The sequence below is a fragment of the Passer montanus genome, unplaced genomic scaffold (genome assembly GCF_014805655.1).
Source record: "Passer montanus isolate IOZ18808 unplaced genomic scaffold, ASM1480565v1 scaffold116, whole genome shotgun sequence".
In the NCBI taxonomy this organism is placed as follows: domain Eukaryota; kingdom Metazoa; phylum Chordata; class Aves; order Passeriformes; family Passeridae; genus Passer; species Passer montanus.
The window spans coordinates 1,119,784-1,137,257 of NW_024358278.1; the positions used below are offsets into that span (position 1 = coordinate 1,119,784).

At 60.0% G+C, this 17,474-nt stretch overlaps 3 protein-coding genes across 8 annotated transcripts in view; 1 reads left to right on the top strand and 2 right to left on the bottom strand.

The window, feature by feature from the left end:
* Positions 1 to 4,557, top strand: part of FAM168A (family with sequence similarity 168 member A) — a 125,446-nt gene extending 120,889 nt beyond the window's left edge. For 3 of the 4 annotated variants that reach the window (XM_039697078.1, XM_039697079.1, XM_039697080.1), the window contains one exon: positions 127 to 222. Coding sequence is in view for 1 of the 4 variants with exons in the window: in XM_039697077.1 (XP_039553011.1) it covers positions 127 to 262 (136 nt within the window). In the remaining 3 variants the exon portion in view is untranslated. Of the gene's footprint in view, positions 1 to 126 lie in introns of all 4 variants that reach the window. The other variant, XM_039697077.1, reaches the window with a different exon arrangement.
* RELT (RELT TNF receptor) lies at positions 3,482 to 9,006 on the bottom strand. 3 transcript variants are annotated; one of them, XM_039697076.1, is made up of 9 exons: positions 8,140 to 9,006; positions 7,592 to 7,649; positions 7,276 to 7,365; positions 6,754 to 6,987; positions 6,542 to 6,622; positions 6,373 to 6,454; positions 6,112 to 6,297; positions 5,917 to 6,037; positions 3,482 to 5,352 (listed from the first exon to the last, which is right to left on the bottom strand). In XM_039697076.1, the coding sequence occupies exons 1-8, from the start codon at positions 8,182 to 8,184 to the stop codon at positions 5,950 to 5,952; spliced, it is 864 nt and encodes a 287-aa protein (XP_039553010.1). In that variant the 5' UTR covers positions 8,185 to 9,006; the 3' UTR covers positions 3,482 to 5,352; positions 5,917 to 5,949. The 3 variants fall into 3 exon arrangements, with proteins under 3 accessions (XP_039553010.1, XP_039553008.1, XP_039553009.1); XM_039697074.1 differs by having other exon boundaries at positions 6,754 to 7,185; XM_039697075.1 differs by lacking the exon at positions 8,140 to 9,006 and having other exon boundaries at positions 6,754 to 7,185; positions 7,592 to 8,094.
* A 2,333-nt stretch (positions 9,007 to 11,339) lies between these two features.
* ARHGEF17 (Rho guanine nucleotide exchange factor 17) overlaps positions 11,340 to 17,474 on the bottom strand; it is a 30,550-nt gene continuing 24,415 nt past the window's right edge. The window contains 13 exon segments of the mRNA XM_039697091.1: positions 11,340 to 12,027; positions 12,675 to 12,917; positions 13,574 to 13,748; positions 13,837 to 13,985; positions 14,232 to 14,299; positions 14,395 to 14,481; positions 14,562 to 14,808; positions 15,129 to 15,684; positions 15,792 to 15,865; positions 15,980 to 16,193; positions 16,813 to 16,931; positions 17,032 to 17,117; positions 17,227 to 17,336. Coding sequence (XP_039553025.1) covers positions 11,837 to 12,027; positions 12,675 to 12,917; positions 13,574 to 13,748; positions 13,837 to 13,985; positions 14,232 to 14,299; positions 14,395 to 14,481; positions 14,562 to 14,808; positions 15,129 to 15,684; positions 15,792 to 15,865; positions 15,980 to 16,193; positions 16,813 to 16,931; positions 17,032 to 17,117; positions 17,227 to 17,336 — 2,319 coding nt within the window. The 3' untranslated portion in view covers positions 11,340 to 11,836.

Below are 17,474 nucleotides of genomic sequence, written 5' to 3' on the forward strand. Positions count from 1 at the left end.
TGCCTGACAAATTGCCCACGGGGACTGTTAAATTCCATATGGATCAGCTCCGCGTGGTGCAGGGGTGCAGAGGGGAAGAGAACATCCTTCTAACTCCCTGCTTTTAATGTATTTGCTCTCTTGCAGATCCGGAGTCAAACATTGTATGCAACTACACAAGTCTTACATCGGCGCTGCGGCCGCTGGGCTGCAGCGCCTCGTCTGTTTGCAAGAACAAAAGAAAAAAAAAAAAAGTGCAAGGGTCACTTTATGCATTCTTTAGTGGTTTTTGTAAAAGCTGCTTTTTCTAATCTTCTGCCTCTTTTTTTCCCCCCTTCCTCCCCCTCCCACATGAATTGTGTAACACACATACTGACACTGAGCAATAGTCAAGTTCTCTCTTCGGTCCTATCATTTGAAAGCTCAGAATCTTCACTTTTCCAGCATTGCCCAGCTGAGTGGTGCAGAGATCCCCCCACTTCTTGTTCGTTTGGGTTCTTTTTGTTATTTTTCTGTTGTCGTTGTTGTTGACAAGAGCCTAGATTTTTTTTGGCTAGTAAGAGTGGTTGATGTTCAGGGTACTATGTGAAAAGCACAGCGCTGGTAGGCAGGCTTATTCCGATTTGGTTTGGGTATTTTTAGTTGAAGAATATAAATTATTCAATCTTTCATAACATATTACAGGAAAATTGGTGTCTTCCAGATAGCTGTCGTGATAGATTATAAATGCATTATCTGCAGTGGAATTCTGAACTCATCCCTTCTTTTTGTAGGAGTAAGAGAATATAAATATAATTAGCGACGTAACACACTTGTCTTAGGAAGCACGAGGACTGGTCACCAGCGGGTCTTTGGTCTGCTTTTTCCAACTGGGCACATGGATCATGGGTGATGGGAAGGGAGCAGCAGGAGGATGCATGCCCTGGGAGCATCTGGAACCCCTTGGGAAAGCGGGATGCTCCCCCTCAGCCACGTCCTGGGGCAGTGTGAGGGAGAAGGAGGCTCCTTCCCTGTGTGGCTGCTGTTTGCAGGCAGAGATGTGCTGGGCAGCTGCTGAGGGAAGCAAGGACATGTCCAAAGGTTGGGCTGGAGAGCTTCTCCAGGTCCAAGGGTTGATCTGGAGAGCTTCTCTCAGGTTTAGGTTTGGTCTGAAGAGCTCCTCCAGATTTAGGGTTTGGTCTGAGGAGCTCCTCCAGGTTTAGGGTTTGGACTGAGGAGCTCCTCCAGGTTTAGAGTTTGGTCTGAGGAGCTCCTCCAGGTTTAGGGTTTAGTCTGAGGAGCTCCTCCAGGTTTAGGGTTTGGACTGAGGAGCTCCTCCAGGTTCAGGGTTTGGTCTGAAGAGCTTCTCCAGAGTATGGTGGTGTGGGAAAAGAGGGCGTCTGGTTGATGGAGATGAGTCTTCAAGGCAGGGTGAAGGCAAGGTGGGTGGCTTCAGCTGGCACCCATGGTGCTGGCAGGGCTGAGACCAAACTGCACTGCCTCCCTGGCAGCTGAGGTGTCCCCCTCCCATTCCTTGGGTTACAGCTCCAAAACTTCCAGGAGAAATGTTCATCCAAGCACAAATACCAGCACCGTGGAGGAAGGCTGGGGAGGGGGATGATGTCTGGCTGCTCTGCTTGGGGAGGTGGCAGAGGAGGAAGCAATAGCAATAAACACGTCGCCTCCTTCACGGGAAGGCACCTGAGAAGAGGTGACAGCAGGGAAGGTGATCCACAGCTGACATGGAGCAGGATGGGGGACGCTGGGCACGCCGAGGCTGTGGGCATCAGGGGCATTTGGGGGGTTTTGGCTTACCCAGGGACAGGAAGCTGGTGACATCCCCCCTCGGGGTGTCCAAGTAGAGCAATAAGTTGTCTTGAGGGCAGCAGAGGCGGTTTGGATTTGCAGACAATGCTTGTGGCCAGTTTGTTTTTAAATCCTTGTCACCAAACCCAGCATAGAAACAAGGTTTTTGGGACTTTTTTTTGTTTTTGTTTTTTTTTTTAAGACAAAAGCTTGGTTGGGTTTTGATTTTTGCCTCAAGTGTGCCAAAAGTGTTCCGTGCTCTCGGCGGAGTCTCCCAGCTTGGCCTGTGCTCCTGGAGCTCCTTCCCTGGAGCATGGGCCAGGTGGGGAGTAACAAGCCTAGGGATCCCAGGAGGACTTTCCCTCCCACTGGCTGGTCCCAGGAGGTTTGTCAGGTTGGGTGTTGGCACTTCTGTTTGGGGGTCATTTGGTTGATTCTGCTGGTTTTGCAGGAAAGCTAGAGCAAAGCTCTGGTTGCCCTCCTCAGCCTCAAGAGGAACAAAGTGGGGGGAGACTGCTGTGGGGTGGGGAAGGGGCACCCTTGGGCTGCACTTTGGGCTGGTATTGAGGGAAAGGAGAAGGAAAAAAAAGAGCAAATAGGCAGCGGGTTCCCCATTTGGCTTGGCAAAGCCAAGGATTAGTAAAGAGCAGCAGGACCTTGGGAAATAACACCAACACATCATCCTTGCACTGTTTGTAGCACATTGCAGTTAATCCTGGGCCAAAAAATCCCCAGATCCTAAGAACTGAAGACTTCTGAGATCCCTTTTTCCCCCTCACATGCTGACTTTGTGTTACACACCAGGAGCTGTCTGTCAGCATTGAGTCAGGCCTCCCAATGTAAAGGCACTCTGGTTTGGGGGGTCCAGCGAGATTTGGGGTCCCTGTCCCAGCAGACACCATCCCACCACTGCCCCAGGCACCCTGCACCACCTTAGGAACCACTCCTAAAATTCTGGCCCGTGTGTGGAAAGGAGATGTTGGGCTTTCTCCTGGAAGGAAAAGAAACTTTAAAGGTGGGGGAGAAAGCCCCAGGAGTGGAGCGTGGTGGGTCACCCAGTGTTCCCACTGATGAGCCCTGACACGGGGCAGTTGGGTTTTAATTCCTTTGCTCAAATATTTCATTCCAGCAAAGCTTTGCTGATGTTGGTTAAGGAAAAGGGTTTTCCACAGTGAAGAATCACACCGGGCAGCAGTGAGGGGTGAAAGCATCCTTAGCAGCCACTGAAGTGTCTGAGATTAAAATTCCAGCTAAAGAGGAAGGAAAAATAACTCTGAACCATTAACCCATCCCAGACCTTACCTTTACTTCAAAACACAAGCTGCGAGGTGAGATGTGGGGGGGAAATGGGATTTCAGTGGTGGTGGTGACCCCCACAGCCCAGCAGCCCCTTGGAGCCTGAGGCCATCATGCCTCCAAGTGGCTGAACCCTCCAGGCAAGGATTTGCTACTGCATTTTATGAATAATAAATCACTCCGTTCAGCATTGTTGCAGTTTTGGGATGCAATTCCCAGGAAATGTTATTTAAGGGGTTTGTTTTAATGAGGGGTGTTCAGAGCATCAGGTTTTCCTCCAGCCACCAGCATCCCACTGAATCTGGTCCTTCCCAGAGAGACCCCCCTGACTCTTTGCCATCCCCTCTGGGAATGTGGGGATGATGTGGTTCCCAGCTGGAGGGCATGAAATGGGATCCTGGTTTTTTGAGCAGGATGGAAAAAAATAACATTTGAGGCTTTATTTTTGGTAAAATCCAACCAGCCAACAATAGCAATAAGAGCTGCTGGATACCCATAAATCCAGGTGTTTTTGGTTTGGGTTTTTTTTCCCTAATTGCCAATACTTTCAGGCCCTCCAGCTGTGGTGACCCTCTGCCCATCTTCCCTTTGCTTTGCTCCTGAGCCAGGATCAGCCTCCAAATATTTTCTCTGCTGTGTGTTAGCATTCCCTTAGGGGAAAAAAAAAGGAAAATAAAGCCTGTGATGGAGCTTGGGAGGGAGGAAATCCTTGGAAAAGGCATTTCTGTGGCATGTTGCACCACGGCACTTGGAGATTCTCTGGCAATCAGGTAAAAGAACTTGTGGGAATGTTTGCAGGGCAGGAACAGCAAAATCTGTGGTTTGACAGGAGCGATTCCCATTTGGAAGCGCTCGGTTGTGCTGCTTGTAGGGAATAATCTTGATGCAACATGGCCACCTGCAGCCTCCCTGCATCCTCCTGCAAGAGATGGAGCTGGAATTTTCCAGGGGGAAGAGGGGTTCAGGATCAGGGGAGGGGTTTGTAGGGAAGCATGGCAAGGTGCAGGATCACACCCAAACCCTCCCATTCCCACAACACGGCCTCGACCCACACCAGGCTCCCACCCCTCTTTCTGTGTAATTAATTTTAAATTGATTTTGACCACCAGACCAGCTCGTTTTTAAGTATTATTGGACCTCTTAAACAAAAATAAATACCAAAAAAAAATTCCCTGAAAGAACAACAACAACAAAAAATTTAAACCCAAGAGTAACCACGTCTTCCAAGTCTACATCTCACAGGTGTGTAGGGAACATGGCCTTGGACTGATGCCCTGGAGAGCCCCACAGCCTCAGTTTGTCCATCTGAAGTGTAAATTTGGGGTTGTTTTCCCGTTTGTTTTCTGTTCTGGTTTTGGTTCTGAAGATCAGGTCGTGATCTCCCTGACAGATTTCAGCCAAGAGTTTGTAACTGTACGATATTTACTGTAAGATGTAGAACATTCGATAACTATTAAAATGTTTCCAAAAAAAAATTAAATAAATAAATAAAAGAGCCCCAGAGGGTTTGGTGGTTGGTTTTTTGGCACGGTGATGTCGTGGGGAGGTGAATGGGACCGGCCACAAACCCTTTTTTGGGTTGGTGGTTGGGGCTGATGGTCTCCAACCCAACCTTGGGTGGGTTATCCCAGTGATCCCAACACGGCCAAGCCAGCGTGATCCCATAGAAGCAATTCCTATGGGAAGTGAAATGTGTCATCTGCACGGTGAGCTGAGACTTTGGAGAGAGGATGGATGGATGGATGGATGGATGCAGGAGACCAGCTTTGCCCAGAGCAATCCGTGCCCCAGCTGGGCTGTTGGGAAGGGGGAATCATTCTGTGATCCAGTGATCCATTATCCTGAGCGCTGGCACCAGGTGATGGAGGGAAATCAGGAGTTCCTGATGGTCCTGCAGAGTTCAACAGAGCCAGAGGGTGACCATGAAATGGCATCCAGTGCCCTCTGTGCTCCCAGTGGAGCTGTGCTGTGGCATCACGGTTCCCAGAGATGACGATTCCCGTGGCCACCACCGCTGGCATCGCAGCTCCTGGAGTTCCAATCTATGAGGCCACCACGCCGTGGCCACCCTCAGGCCTCGGGGACAGAGGATCCTCTCACCAGCCGAGCGAGACGCTGGGTTTGCTGTGCTGCTCTTGCACACCTTGGTGGCAGGAAGCTGCGCTGCCACCTCCAGCACTTGGCAGCCCTGAGCTGGACTGGCTCTCACACAATGCCCGCTGTCCTCACCCCCTCCACGGGGTCCCTGTGGCTGTCACTGACCCCCGAGGCAGCCCCCAGGCCAGGTGCCTGCTGTGGAGGACAAGGGATGGACCACGGGTGAGCCTGGACTGGCCCCTTGGCACCACCCAGGGTGGCAGGAGCCACTCGGTGTCACCCACGGCTGTCACTACCCAACCCCAACCTCCCCCGGCACAGTTTGTTGAGGCTGTTCCCCCTTGTCCTGTCCCTGTTCCCTGGGAGCAGAGCCACAAGGTCCCCCCTGAGCCTCCTTTTCTCCAGGCTGAGCTCCTCAGCCTCTCCTGGTGCTCCATTCCCTTCCCAGCTCCCTTCCCTGCCCTGGACACGCTCCAGCCCCTCCATCTGGAGGGGCCCAGAGCTGGATGGTCACAGCAGCAGCGCAGCTGGAGGAGGGGACGCGGGGACGTGAGCGAGGGCACGTGAGCCCTGCAGCTGCCCGTGAGTCACGGAGCAGCCCCGGCCGTGCCAGGCCATGCCAGGCCGTGCAGAGGGGACACCCCTCCCTCCTGCCCCACTGTCCCCACACCACATCCCTGGGGTGTTAATGCTCCCCTTGCCAGCCTCCAGAGCCCCTTTGTCCCGGCAGGAGCCCAGGGCTCCCCAGCACCCCCTCACCTCGAGGGGCCCTTGGTGCTGCTCCATGCCGGGTCACATCCCGCTGCCGGCGGGGAGGGGACCACGGAGGGGCTCCCCCCCTGCCTCGCCCCGCAGCTCCGGGATCCGGGACACCCGAAACCTGTTGGGGAGCACCACGTCAGCCTGTCCCCAGCCCCGCAGAGGGGACACCCAGCGGGGGCTGTCCCTGCCTACCTGCCGATGGAGAGGATGGTCACCTCGCTGGGAGGAGCCGCGGCTTTGGGGACTTTGGTGGCACCGAGGGATGGCAGCAGCTGGGGCCACTTCTGGTCGCAGCGGGCGCACGGGGCCGGCCCCTGCACCGTGTGCGGGTGCTGCTGGTGCTGGCAGGCCGGGGGAAACTGAGGCAGGAGGTGCAGCCTGGGGAGGGGGCAAACGGCATCAGCGTGGGGGTGGTCCCAGCACCAGCAGGGGGTCCTCAGGGGACACTCTTACTTATTGAGGGGGGCACAGCTCGGTGGCAGCAGCTGCTGCCTCTGGTGCTCCTTCAGCAGCTCCTCCAGCGCCGCTGCGTTTTCTGTGTGCGGCACCCAGGAGCTGGGGGGTCACGGGGCCCTGGCCCAGGTCGCCCCCTCCTCCTCCCCCTTCCCAGGGACCCCCTGACCTTTCTTCTCGGTGATCAGCCGCACCAGCACCCCGATGGTGTCCTCGTTGGCATCCTCCAGCTGGTAGATGGAGCTGGCACCTGGAAGCAAAGGTTGGGGAAAGCTCGGTGATGGGGGATGAGGCACCCAGGATGCCGTGGGACAAGGGGAACCAGCAACCACAGGAATGGGCTGGGCAGGATGAGAGGGATGTGGGATCACCGGGGCTCACCGGTGCCACCGGGCTGGGGCTCCTTGCTGGCGGTGCAGTGATAACCCCTCTTCTTCAGCAGGTTGCAGACCAGGATGCCCAGCAGCCCCATGGCACAGAAGACCGGCACGATGGTCAGCACGGCTGCCTGCGCCGCTGCCGCCTCCTCCTCCTGCTCACCCAGCAGGGTCACGCGTGTCCCGTTGGCTCCCGGAGCCCGGCCCGGCATCTCGGGGCTGCGGGCTCGCCGCCGGCCTGCGGGGAGGACGGGCCAGCCTCGGACAGGGGCTGGGCTCACCCCGGCAGGCAGGCTCCGCAGCGGCTGTCGCTGGCCGCCGTCCCCGCCGCCACCAGCAGCCCGCTCCCGGCCCGGCACGGCGTGTGAGCGGCGCAGGGCGCGTCCCCCCGCGAGAAGGTGCCGGGGGGACAGGCTCGGCACGGCCCCGCTGGATCCTGCGGGGCGGGAAAGGCGGTGAGCCGGGTCCCGCGGCCGGGCTCGGCTCAGCCCGCCGGGCCCGGCTCAGCGCCCTGGGCTCGGCTTACCCGGCTGGGCTCGGCTCCGGGCGGGCATCCCGCTGCGCCCGGCTCCGCGGCGCTGCAGCTCCCGGCGCTCCGGGCAGGTCCGCTCAGCACCTGCGGGACACCGGAGCGCTCAGAGCCGGTGGCACGGTGACAAAGGCCACCGTGTCGCTCGCCCCACAGCCAGCGGATGGCCTTCTGCAGCGGGGTGAGGGATGTGAGCTCAGTGGATGCACCGGGGTGGATGCAAACCCATCCCCGTGTCCTGTGTGGTGATGGAGCATTGGAGAAGCAGAGGGATGGGAGGGGATGGGATGGGGCCAGACGAGGCCATACTCACCCCCAAGACGGCGACAAGCCACCAGTGCATCCCACTCCTCTTCATCACCCAGGGGGACCTGCCCAAGGGAGAGCACCGGCGTCATCATCCAGGGGAAGTCCCACTGGGGAAGTAATTTGGGGGCCCTTTTTCTCCCAACTGGGATGCTGCCTAAATATCCCTACAGCAGCAGTCCTCAACTATCCCCCAGAAAGTTATTTCAGAGATCTTCTGGAATGCCCAGCTTCACCCCTTCCCTTGGAGATCCCAGCTCCATCCCAAACTGGAGAGGGACCGACCTCAGCAGTGGAGTCACACCATTCATGCAAGGAGCAGATGATGCTAAACAAAGTTAAAGAAAGGTTTTTTCCTGCTCCGGAGGAAATCCTGTCACAAGGAAATGAAGTCACAAAAAAATATTTAAAAATATTTAAATAAGAACTTGAACAAAACAAGAGGTATTTCTCAGAGGCTCATCCCCCCCTCTTCGGGCTCAGCAATTGGTTGTTAAAATTAAAATCTATGCTGACAGCACAGGGGAAGGAAGGAAGGAAAAAATAAATAATAACCCAAACCCGGATCCAGCCTCCGCATGGAAATCCTGCCGCCCGCATGGAAATCCTGCCACCCGCATGGAAATTCCCCCCCCGGTCGTCACGGTCCTGTGAGAGCCCTGGCAGAGCTTCATTACAGCCTGTGCCTGACGAGTTTCTCCTAATTAGCGGCCAGCACCACGCCGAGATGCAGCTAATTACAGGTGAGGGGTCCTGGGGGTGAGCGGGGCTGAGCCGGGGGTTTAGAGGATGTGGGTTGGGACACCCAAAATGAGCAGACCCCAAAAAGAGCAGACCCCAAAAAGAGCATCCTCTGTATTCCAGCTCCCTCCCAGTACAGGATCACTCCCACGGGATGCCAGCCCAGCTCCTGAATCCCCAGGGATTTGGGATGTACCCCTGGAGCACAAAGGGATGGTGGTGCCCTGTGCAAGCTCTCCATCCTACAATCCAATAAAACTCGAGTTTAAACCTGGCGTGGAGCACTTTAACTCCCTGGGGCTGTGCACTTTGGGGACACACTGAGACGTCTGGGGACCTGCTCTGCTGGGGAAGAAATGGCCTCAGGGGGGGACAGGGGGGTCCCTCCGTGGCTGAGGGACCACGAGCACTCCAGATCGGGATGACTGGATCTAAACACCGCCAGGAGCAGGGGTAAAGCTGATTTGAGGCCAAGCTCAATCCCGGGATTGGGGGCATCCCTCAGATGAACACGGGAGGCGCAGGGAGCAGGGGGTGCCGGCTTTGGAGCTTTGCCCAGGACTCAGCACCCGCTTTTGGGGGCAGCTTGGGGCCATCCCAAGCGGGGACAGGGTACACAGTCCCCAGCTGGTGAGGCTGGGAAGCCCAGCTGCCCTGACACACTCCTCAAACCCACAGGATCTGCCCTTCCAAGAGGCAGAGGGAGCCAAAAATAACTCCATAAACGCCAGACCCGGCTGCTTTTGGGGGCACTCCAAGGCCCGAGCCCCACCTGACCGGTGCATCAATGCCAGCGAGCCAGAAGAGGCGAGGTTTTGGAAACCTCCCCAAATCCCTCCGGATCACATGAGCCGTTCATTCCAGAGTCTGTAACCCAAAACTGCCCGCCGGGATTCCAGCCCCGGCTTCCCCTCCCCTGGGGGAGCCGGGTTCCAGCCGCAGACAAACGGAGGGAAAAAGGAGCAACTGTTGGGGAAAACTTCGGGAGCAGCTGCTGGAGACAGCCTCGGACAAGGAGGGATTGTCCGGCAGATGGAGCGAAACTCGGCGCTACCGCAATCCCGGCTCCCAGGGGGGCTGCGGGAACGACCGAGCCGCCACGGAATTCCAGCGTTACAGTCAAACCATCCCCGGGGAAGCGCCGGGAGGCGCAGAGCCCCGCCAGAGCCCCGTCCCGCAGCATCCCGCAGCATCCCGCAGCATCCCCGGCCCTGGGATTTTCCAGCTCCGGCAAAAAATAAAAAAGGGGGGCGGACAAAAAAATAAAATAAAGAGAGACCCGGCACGGCTGCCACCTCTTTTCGCCGGCAGCCGCAGCTGAGCGTTCCTTAACCTACTTTTTCTCCTCCCCAGCCCTTTTTTTAACCTACTTCGGCGCCGCAGCAGCCGCAGCCTCCCGGCCCCGCGGGGCGCACCCCACTCCCGGCGGGAGGGCTTTAGGGACAAAACCAGCACAGCGGGGGTCGAGCACCCCAAAAAGCACCGGACCCCCCCCCCGTCCTCGCACATCCCAAAACTGCAGAAACCCCAAAACTGCAGAAACCCCAAAACTGCAGAAACCCCAACCCCGGAGCGCCGCGTGGGCGAGCGGCCCGAGCCCCCCGGGCAGAGGGGGTGTCCCTGTCCCCGGGGGGTGTCCCCTACCTGTCCCCGCCGCGGAGCCCCCGGGCTCCCCCCGGGGCGGCCCCGTCGCTCCCGCCTCCTCCTTATGAATGAACCCGCGGGCGCGCGGCTCCGCCGGCCCCGCCCCTCTATGTGACGTCACGCGGTAGGCCACGCCCCCTCCGTTCACCGAGGCAGCGCCACCTGCTGGGGACTGCGGGAATGGCCGATCCCGGCCCGGGATTTGGGATGGGATTTATCCCGGCCGCCGGGAAAACGGGAACAACCGGAGCGCGGTGGGATTCACCTGCCCGGCAGGAATTCAAATTAACAAGAAAAAGGGTTTTTTTGTTTTCTTTCTTCCCCGTGTGCGCTCGCAGGGGGGATCTGTAAGTGCTGCACCCCGCTTTCCTGCAGCCATGCCTTGTCCTGTTCCCTTGGGGACAGCTTTCCCACTCTGGGGACACCCGGGTGCCGTTCCTTCTATGGCCCTCGGTTTTCCCAGGACGTCCTGGGGAAAATATCAGGATATCCCTCATATCCTGACATCCCCCTCGGGGTTATGCAGGGCAGAATAACTGCACCCCAGTGGTGGAAACGGCTTCTTCCTCCCACCGGGGTCTCCATCACCAGCGGCAGCGGCGGGTGACATTCCCAGTGGGAATGGTGGGAGCCGTGCCCCTCCTCAGCCTGTCCCTGCCGCCCCGCACCGAGGTGAAGGACGAGAGCACGCCGGGATCATTCTGGCACGGGTGACCTTTAATAACAAAGAGCCCCCGAGTGACCGAAATCCCCCCCCGCCCCTTTCCCAAAATATCCTCGTCGCCCCAAATATAGCGCACACCCACTCACCCCGCTGACGGACAGACGGATGGCTCCATGTGGGATGGCAGCATTCCCGTCACTCACCCGGCTGTGCGGGACTGGGGACACCCTGATTCATCCCTGCCACCACGGCTGTCACGTCTCCCGCGGGGACAGCAGGGTGTCCCAGCCTGGGAGCACTGATCTCGCCTGGATCCTGGGGTGAAAGCAGGAAAACGGGGGAGAAAAGGGGCACATGGGGGAGGGCTGGTCCGGCACAGTCTCGTTTTTGGGGTCACCGCATTGGAAGGGTGGGGGACAGCCCTGGCGGCAGAAGATGATTCCTCTCATCCAGAGATGCTCCAAACGGCAGCAGCGCCTTCATCCCACTTCCCAGGCTGCACAACCCCACCGGGAATCACAGAGGAGGAGGGGGGACGCCCAAATGTCCTTCCCTCCTCCCCTCCCCCGGCGGGGTCAGGCTGTCCCTCGGGGCGCTGCCCGGGAAGTTTTAACCCCTCACCCCCGGAGAGGAGGGCCCGGCAGCGCGGTGAGGACGCCCCTGCCCCCTCCCCAGGCCCCCAAATAAATAAGGATGTTTATATATATATAATATATATATATATTTAAAACCAACGGACGAACGGACAGAGCTGTCGGGGTGCTGGCGATGGAGCGAGCGGGTTGGCGGGCGGCCCGGCCCGGCCCGGGGGGGACACGGCGGGCGGCTCGGCCCCGGGCTGCTCCCGCGAAGCGCAGGCACACACAGAACCGGAGAGCAAGGCAGGATCCTGGCGGGCGGGCATCCCCGGGGATGCTCGGTACCCTCCTCCTCCTCCTCCTCCTCTTCCTCCTCCGCAGCGCCTTCCCAAGCGAACCCCCGCCCCATCCCCCCGAAGCGCTGTGTGTCCCCCCCGAGTCCAGCGGCGGCCGGGGGGAGCGGGGCTCATCCCCCCGACCCCGAGCACACAGAGAGCAGCCGGGCTGGAGATGAGAGGTGCTGGGGCGGGGGGCGGTGGGCAGGGGGCCGGGACCCCCCCTCTGCGCACAGGGGGGCCAGCACCCCCCGTTCCATGCCGGGCCGGCCCGGGGGGGCCGTGGCTGGTCACGCTCTCCACAGCAGGAGGTGGTTGGTGCTGTCGTCCCGGCCCACGGTCTCGCTGCTGCTGGTCAGCCGGAAATCCTCGTAGCCGTCCCCGCCGCTGATCACCAGCATCTTGGGCTTGGACAGGGCCAGCGCGGGGGCACGGGGCCGGGACGGGTCTCGTTTCTCCGCCTCGCTCGGCTTCTCGGCCCCTGCCAGGCGCAGAACCCCCCGGATGCTGTCACCGGCTCCGCTGGTCCCCAGCAGCAGCACCTCAGCATCCACCCTCCATCAGCATCCAGCCTCCATCAGCATCCACCCTCAACCCTCCATCAGCACCCACCCTCCATCAGCATCCACCCTCCATCAGCATCCAGCCTCCATCAGCATCCACCTTCCATCAGCATCCACCCTCCATCAACATCCACCCTCCATCAGCACCCACCCTCCATCAGCATCCACCCTCCACCGCCTTGCCGGCACCACATCCCGGCCCCAAAAAGCTCCTCTCATCCCAACAGGCCCTCATTGCCCAAATGGCCCCTGTAACCCAAATGGGCTCCTGCCAGCTCCCATCCCATCTGCTCCTTCTCCCTGCCTCGGAGCTGGGCTGGGTGACACCGTGGGAATTCGGGTCTCCCTGGGAAATTTGGGATTGCCCGTGTTGGTAGAGGGCGGTTTGGCATCCAGTTTTCTCACCCTCCACTGCCAGTTTTTCACCCTGGATTTTAACAAGGCAGGAATGCAGCGGGGACTCCGACATTTCCTGCTCATCCAGCGCGGCATTCCCAGCCCCACAAACACTGCGCACTGCCCCCAGGAAGTGCCAGGACCGGGACGTGGCAGCCCCCCCGCCTACCCGTGTCCCTGGGCAGCGGGAAGAGGACGTCCAGGCCGTCGGGCAGCTCGATGGCCGTCAGGAAGCGCACGTGGCCGGTGTGTCCCTGGGACAGCCCCACCAGCGTGGGGGCTGCCTTGGGGGACACGGCCAGGGTGAGCACCACGCCGGCGCTGGTCCCGATCCACAGCAGCTCCTTGCAGGCCAGCAGGGCCGTGATCCGCAGGCAGGCGGCCTTGTGCTGCCGGATGATGGCATCCGAGCCTGCCGGGCATTCCTGCCGTCGGTGCCTTGTCCTGCCCCGCACGGGGCTGGGAACCCCCACCCACAGGGAGCCATCCCCAGGGAACATGGGGCACGGGGAAGGGAGCTCACAACCCCCCCCCCCCCCGGGTGGTGGCATCACACTGGGTTGGCAGGACAAGGGGGAATGGCTTCCCACTGAGAGAGGATGTCGGGAAGGAATTCCTTCCTGTGAGGGTGAGCAGGCCCTGGCACAGGGTGCCCAGAGAAGCTGTGGCTGCCCCTGGATCCCTGGCAGTGCCCAAGGCCAGGCTGGACACTGGGGCTTGGAACAGCCCTGGGACAGTGGAAGGGGTCCCTGCCATGGCAGGGGGTTGGAATTAGATGATCTGTAAGGTCCCTTCCAACTGCAACCACCCTGAATTCCACAGTTCTATGGATTATGGGATTACCCACGTTTTTCAACACGGAATTATCCACTTCCCCAGGGGCTGCCCCATTTCCACATGGGATCACCCAGCTGCCTGGATAATCCCACAAGGCCTCGCATCTCCCTCCCCAAACCCAGCACCCTGAATCTCCCATCACCGGCTGCTCCAGGGCGCTTTCCAGGGGCGCCAGCACCCGCTGGAGCTGGCGGTGTCACCCGCCAGAGACGCGCCACGGGTGTCACTTACCGGCGAGCATCTTGTGCACCGGGGGGGTGATGTCAGCCTCTGCCAGCTGCTCGTAGGTGGCGGCGTGGTACAGCCTCACCTGGGCGCTGCCCTGCAGTGCCACCCACACGCCGCCGCCCGCGCTCACCATGCAGGTGACGCTGCGCCCGCCGTCCTGCCCCACCTGCAGCGTGTGCTGAGGGGACACGTGCCACCGGTGATGCCACCTGCGATGCCATCGGTGCCCGTGACACCTCCCAGGGTGCCCTCTGGCCCCCCCGTACCTCCTGTGCCAGCGTGGCGGTGTTGAGGACGATGACGCGGTTCTGGCAGCCGCACCACAGCTTCCCCGCCACCGCCACCATCTTGGTGATGGGGCTCCCCGGTGAGCCCAGGGACAGGGACTTGGAGTTCTGGGGGTCCCAGAAGCGGCCTGAGAGGGCGGGGAGAGTGGGGTGGGTAAAGTGTTACCACTTCCTCCAGGCCACCCCTCAGAGAGGACATGAACTGATGCCACCATGGGGTTCCAGCGGCAGGCAGGGACCAGGAGAAGAATGCCCATCTCCACCTGCCTCTGAGTGTGGTGTTTCCAGCATCCCTCCAGGGATGCCACCCCGAGCCACCCTCCAACAGCCACCACCTTGGGGCTGAGTTTCTGACATCCCAAATCCAAGCTCACCTGCTTCCCGCTGGTACACAACGAGCTCCCCGTTGGCCAATGACACAAACACCTGGTTATCCAGGTACCTGCGGGCACAAACCACCTTTGACATCCAGCTGCAGAAGCCCAAAATCCCCTGCTCCGGCCCTCCCAGAGCTGAAAATCCCCCTTCCCCACTTACAGGATGCACATGACGGCGGCAGCGTGCTGCATCTTCATGCTGTTCTTCCTGTTCCGGATGTTGTCCGAGGACTGGTACACGTGGATGCTGCAGGAGGAGAGCAAAGCTCGAGGCTCCCCCAGGACCGGCGCGAATTCCACGTGGGAATTCCCACCCCGGGGACCCACCAGCCATCCTCGGTGCCCAGCCACATGGAGCTCTGGTGGGCCTCGGGGTCGAGGCTGAGGAGGTCCTCGAGGCTGCCGCGGGTGAAGGAGCCGCGGCTGGAGCGGCGCAGGGCGCGCCCGTCCGTGGGGCTCTCGCCGTGCCGGCTCTGCCCGTAGGTGCCAGTGATGGGCATGAAACCAGGCTCCTGCTCCTCCTCCGAGCTCGTCGTCTCCACTGCTGCCTCCTTGCAGCTCGGGATCTCTTCATCTGAGGAGGAGGAAGAGGAGGAGGAAGGAGTGCATCAGACCACGGCCATCCAACACGCTCCAAAGTCATGGGGAAAAGACCACGGGTGATGTCAAGCCCAGGGGGTGGCACAGGGATGCTGAGCCCCAAAATCCATGAGGCTTCACCCAAAGTCCACAGAACCACACTGTTGGGCCAACATCTCTTCTCCCAGGCACAAAAGCCTCCACCTGCAGATTCCCCCAAGGAATACAAGGCAGAGAAGCCAAAACAATGGAACTGCCCATAATTTTGGGGCTAAAAAGCGTATTTCTCCCAAGCAGGGGCTGGGGAGGACTCACTGCCGAAGCTGGAGGAGATGGTGGAGTGGCTGGCTTGGCTCTGCAGAGTCCCGGAGGGACTGGGCGAGGACTCGTCATCCGTGTCGTCGCTGTCGAAGGGCACCAGCTCCCTGTTGCCGCCGTCCACGGGCTCCGAGAGCTCCAGCGACGAGCCCGAGATGGAGATGTGCAGGCACGGCTGCGGCGCCGCGTCCTCCGGCGGCGCGGGGCCCAGCTCGGCAGCGGGGCTGCCCAGCGGCTCCGCGCGCTCCCTGCCGCTGCCGGGAGGGAGGGAGGGAGAGGAGAGAAGCAGCTCCAGCATCGCCCCGCTCCTGCGGCAGCGCCCCGCGCCCCTGGCGCCGCAGGGCTGGGGCATGTCCTACCTGTAGGCGCGCTTGAGGCCGGGCACGGAGGCGATGCAGAGGATCCTGGCGGAGCAGACGGCGATGCAGGCCTCCACCGTGGGCTCCTTGCGGATGCTCAGCAGGCAGACCTGCCCCACGTAGCCATCGCTGTTGCAAACCCAAACCTCGTGCGAGCTCTCGGGGCTGCCGTGGCTGGGAGAAGCGCAGGAGAACTGCAAGGGAGAGGAAGATTGGGTTACTCAGGAGCTGTCGGCGTCTGGTAGCAAGAGCACTGGGGTGGGGAGGACCCGCGGGATGCCTGAGCCCAGACTTTCAGTACCTGCATCCCACTCCGCGTCTTCATGATGGGGATGGCTTTGAGGAACTCCGGGTCCAGGCAGTTTTTGCTGGAAGCTGGGAAAAACAGACTGGGAGATCAAGACGTGATGGAGGAAAGGGGTCTACCAAAGCAGCGTGGGGGGATGCCAAGCCCACCACCTCGTCCAGCTGCCCTCTCCCTGCTGTTACCCAGCTTTTTCTTGGCATCCTCGAAGGCTTGCTCAAAGCCGAGCCGGGCGTCGGGGTTGGGGAACTCGAAGATGAAGGACTCGGTGCCGTCAGCTTTGGTGGTGCTGAGCTCCACCTTGTTGGGGGGGAAGGCCATGCTGAAGGACAGGGATTGCTTCTCCGACAGCTCCCGGTGGATGGCGGCCATCAGGTCCTTGATCACGTCATCCAGGCCCTTGGGACGGGGACAACAGCTCTCAGGGACGGGCCACCACAAGCCACGTGCTTGATAGCCCCTTGTCCATCCCCTGGCATCCTCCAAAAGAGGCTTTAGGGTGCCACCAGTCCTGCCACAGGTTGTCCCCTCTGGCTGAGGACATCCTGTGTGTTCCCACCAGGAACGTATCCAACCAGGGCACAGCTGCAGGGCCGCCATCCCCATACCTGGTGGGGGAAGCTGAGGGTCTCTGACAGCTTGCTGACTTGCCCCAGCGTGTTGAGGTCTTCATCCAGGCGGCTGATGCTTTTCTGGATGCTCTCCCTGTTGGTGGCTTGCGAGGCACCTGTGTGGGGACACACGCGCAGAGTTAACCCCTCCCTCCCTGGCTCTACCACCCATGGGTTTTGGGGAGAGATGGGACACTCCAGGAAGCAGTGAAAGACCTTTGACAATTTCCACATCCTGTCCATCCCCTGGCATCCTTCAGAGGCTGCCCCAACCTCTTTTGTGGCTTTAGGGCGCTTATGGCCACCAGTCCTGCCACAGGTTGTCCCTTCTGGCTGAGGACATCCTCTGTGTTCCCACCGGGAACGTATCCAACCAGGGCACAGCTGCAGGGCCGCCATCCCCATACCTGGTGGGGGAAGCTGAGGGTCTCTGACAGCTTGCTGACTTGCCCCAGCGTGTTGAGGTCTTCATCCAGGCGGCTGATGCTTTTCTGGATGCTCTCCCTGTTGGTGGCTTGCGAGGCACCTGTGTGGGGACACACGCGCAGAGTTAACCCCTCCCTCCCTGGCTCTACCACCCATGGGTTTTGGGGAGAGATGGGACACTCCAGCAAGCAGTGACAGACCTTTGACAATTTCCACATCCTCCAGGGGCAGCTTCCAGAGCAGTTTGTACTTGCTGGCGGTGTCGATCACGCTGGCCGCTGTGTACCTGGGAGGTTGGGGGGCATGGCCGAGCTGCACCCACAGCCACAGCCCCCTGAAGCCAGGCCAGCTGGCAGGGACAGCCAGGGGGTGTCCTCAGGCCTGGGGGTACTCACAGGCTCATGGAGCTGCGGCGGAGCGAGCCCGACTTGCGCTTCAGCGTGGTGCACACCAGCAGGTCCGTGAAGAGGAAGAAGGAGCGGTCCTTCTTCCCACCCACCGCCTTCTGTGGAGCAGCGGGAGACACCAGCGGGTTAGTGACCATCCCTCCTCAGGGCCAGTGCTGGGAGAGGGCCCTGCCTCAGTTTCCCCATGTGCTGCCTTCCCCTTTCATCCTTCCGTTCGTTCCATCCATCCATCCATC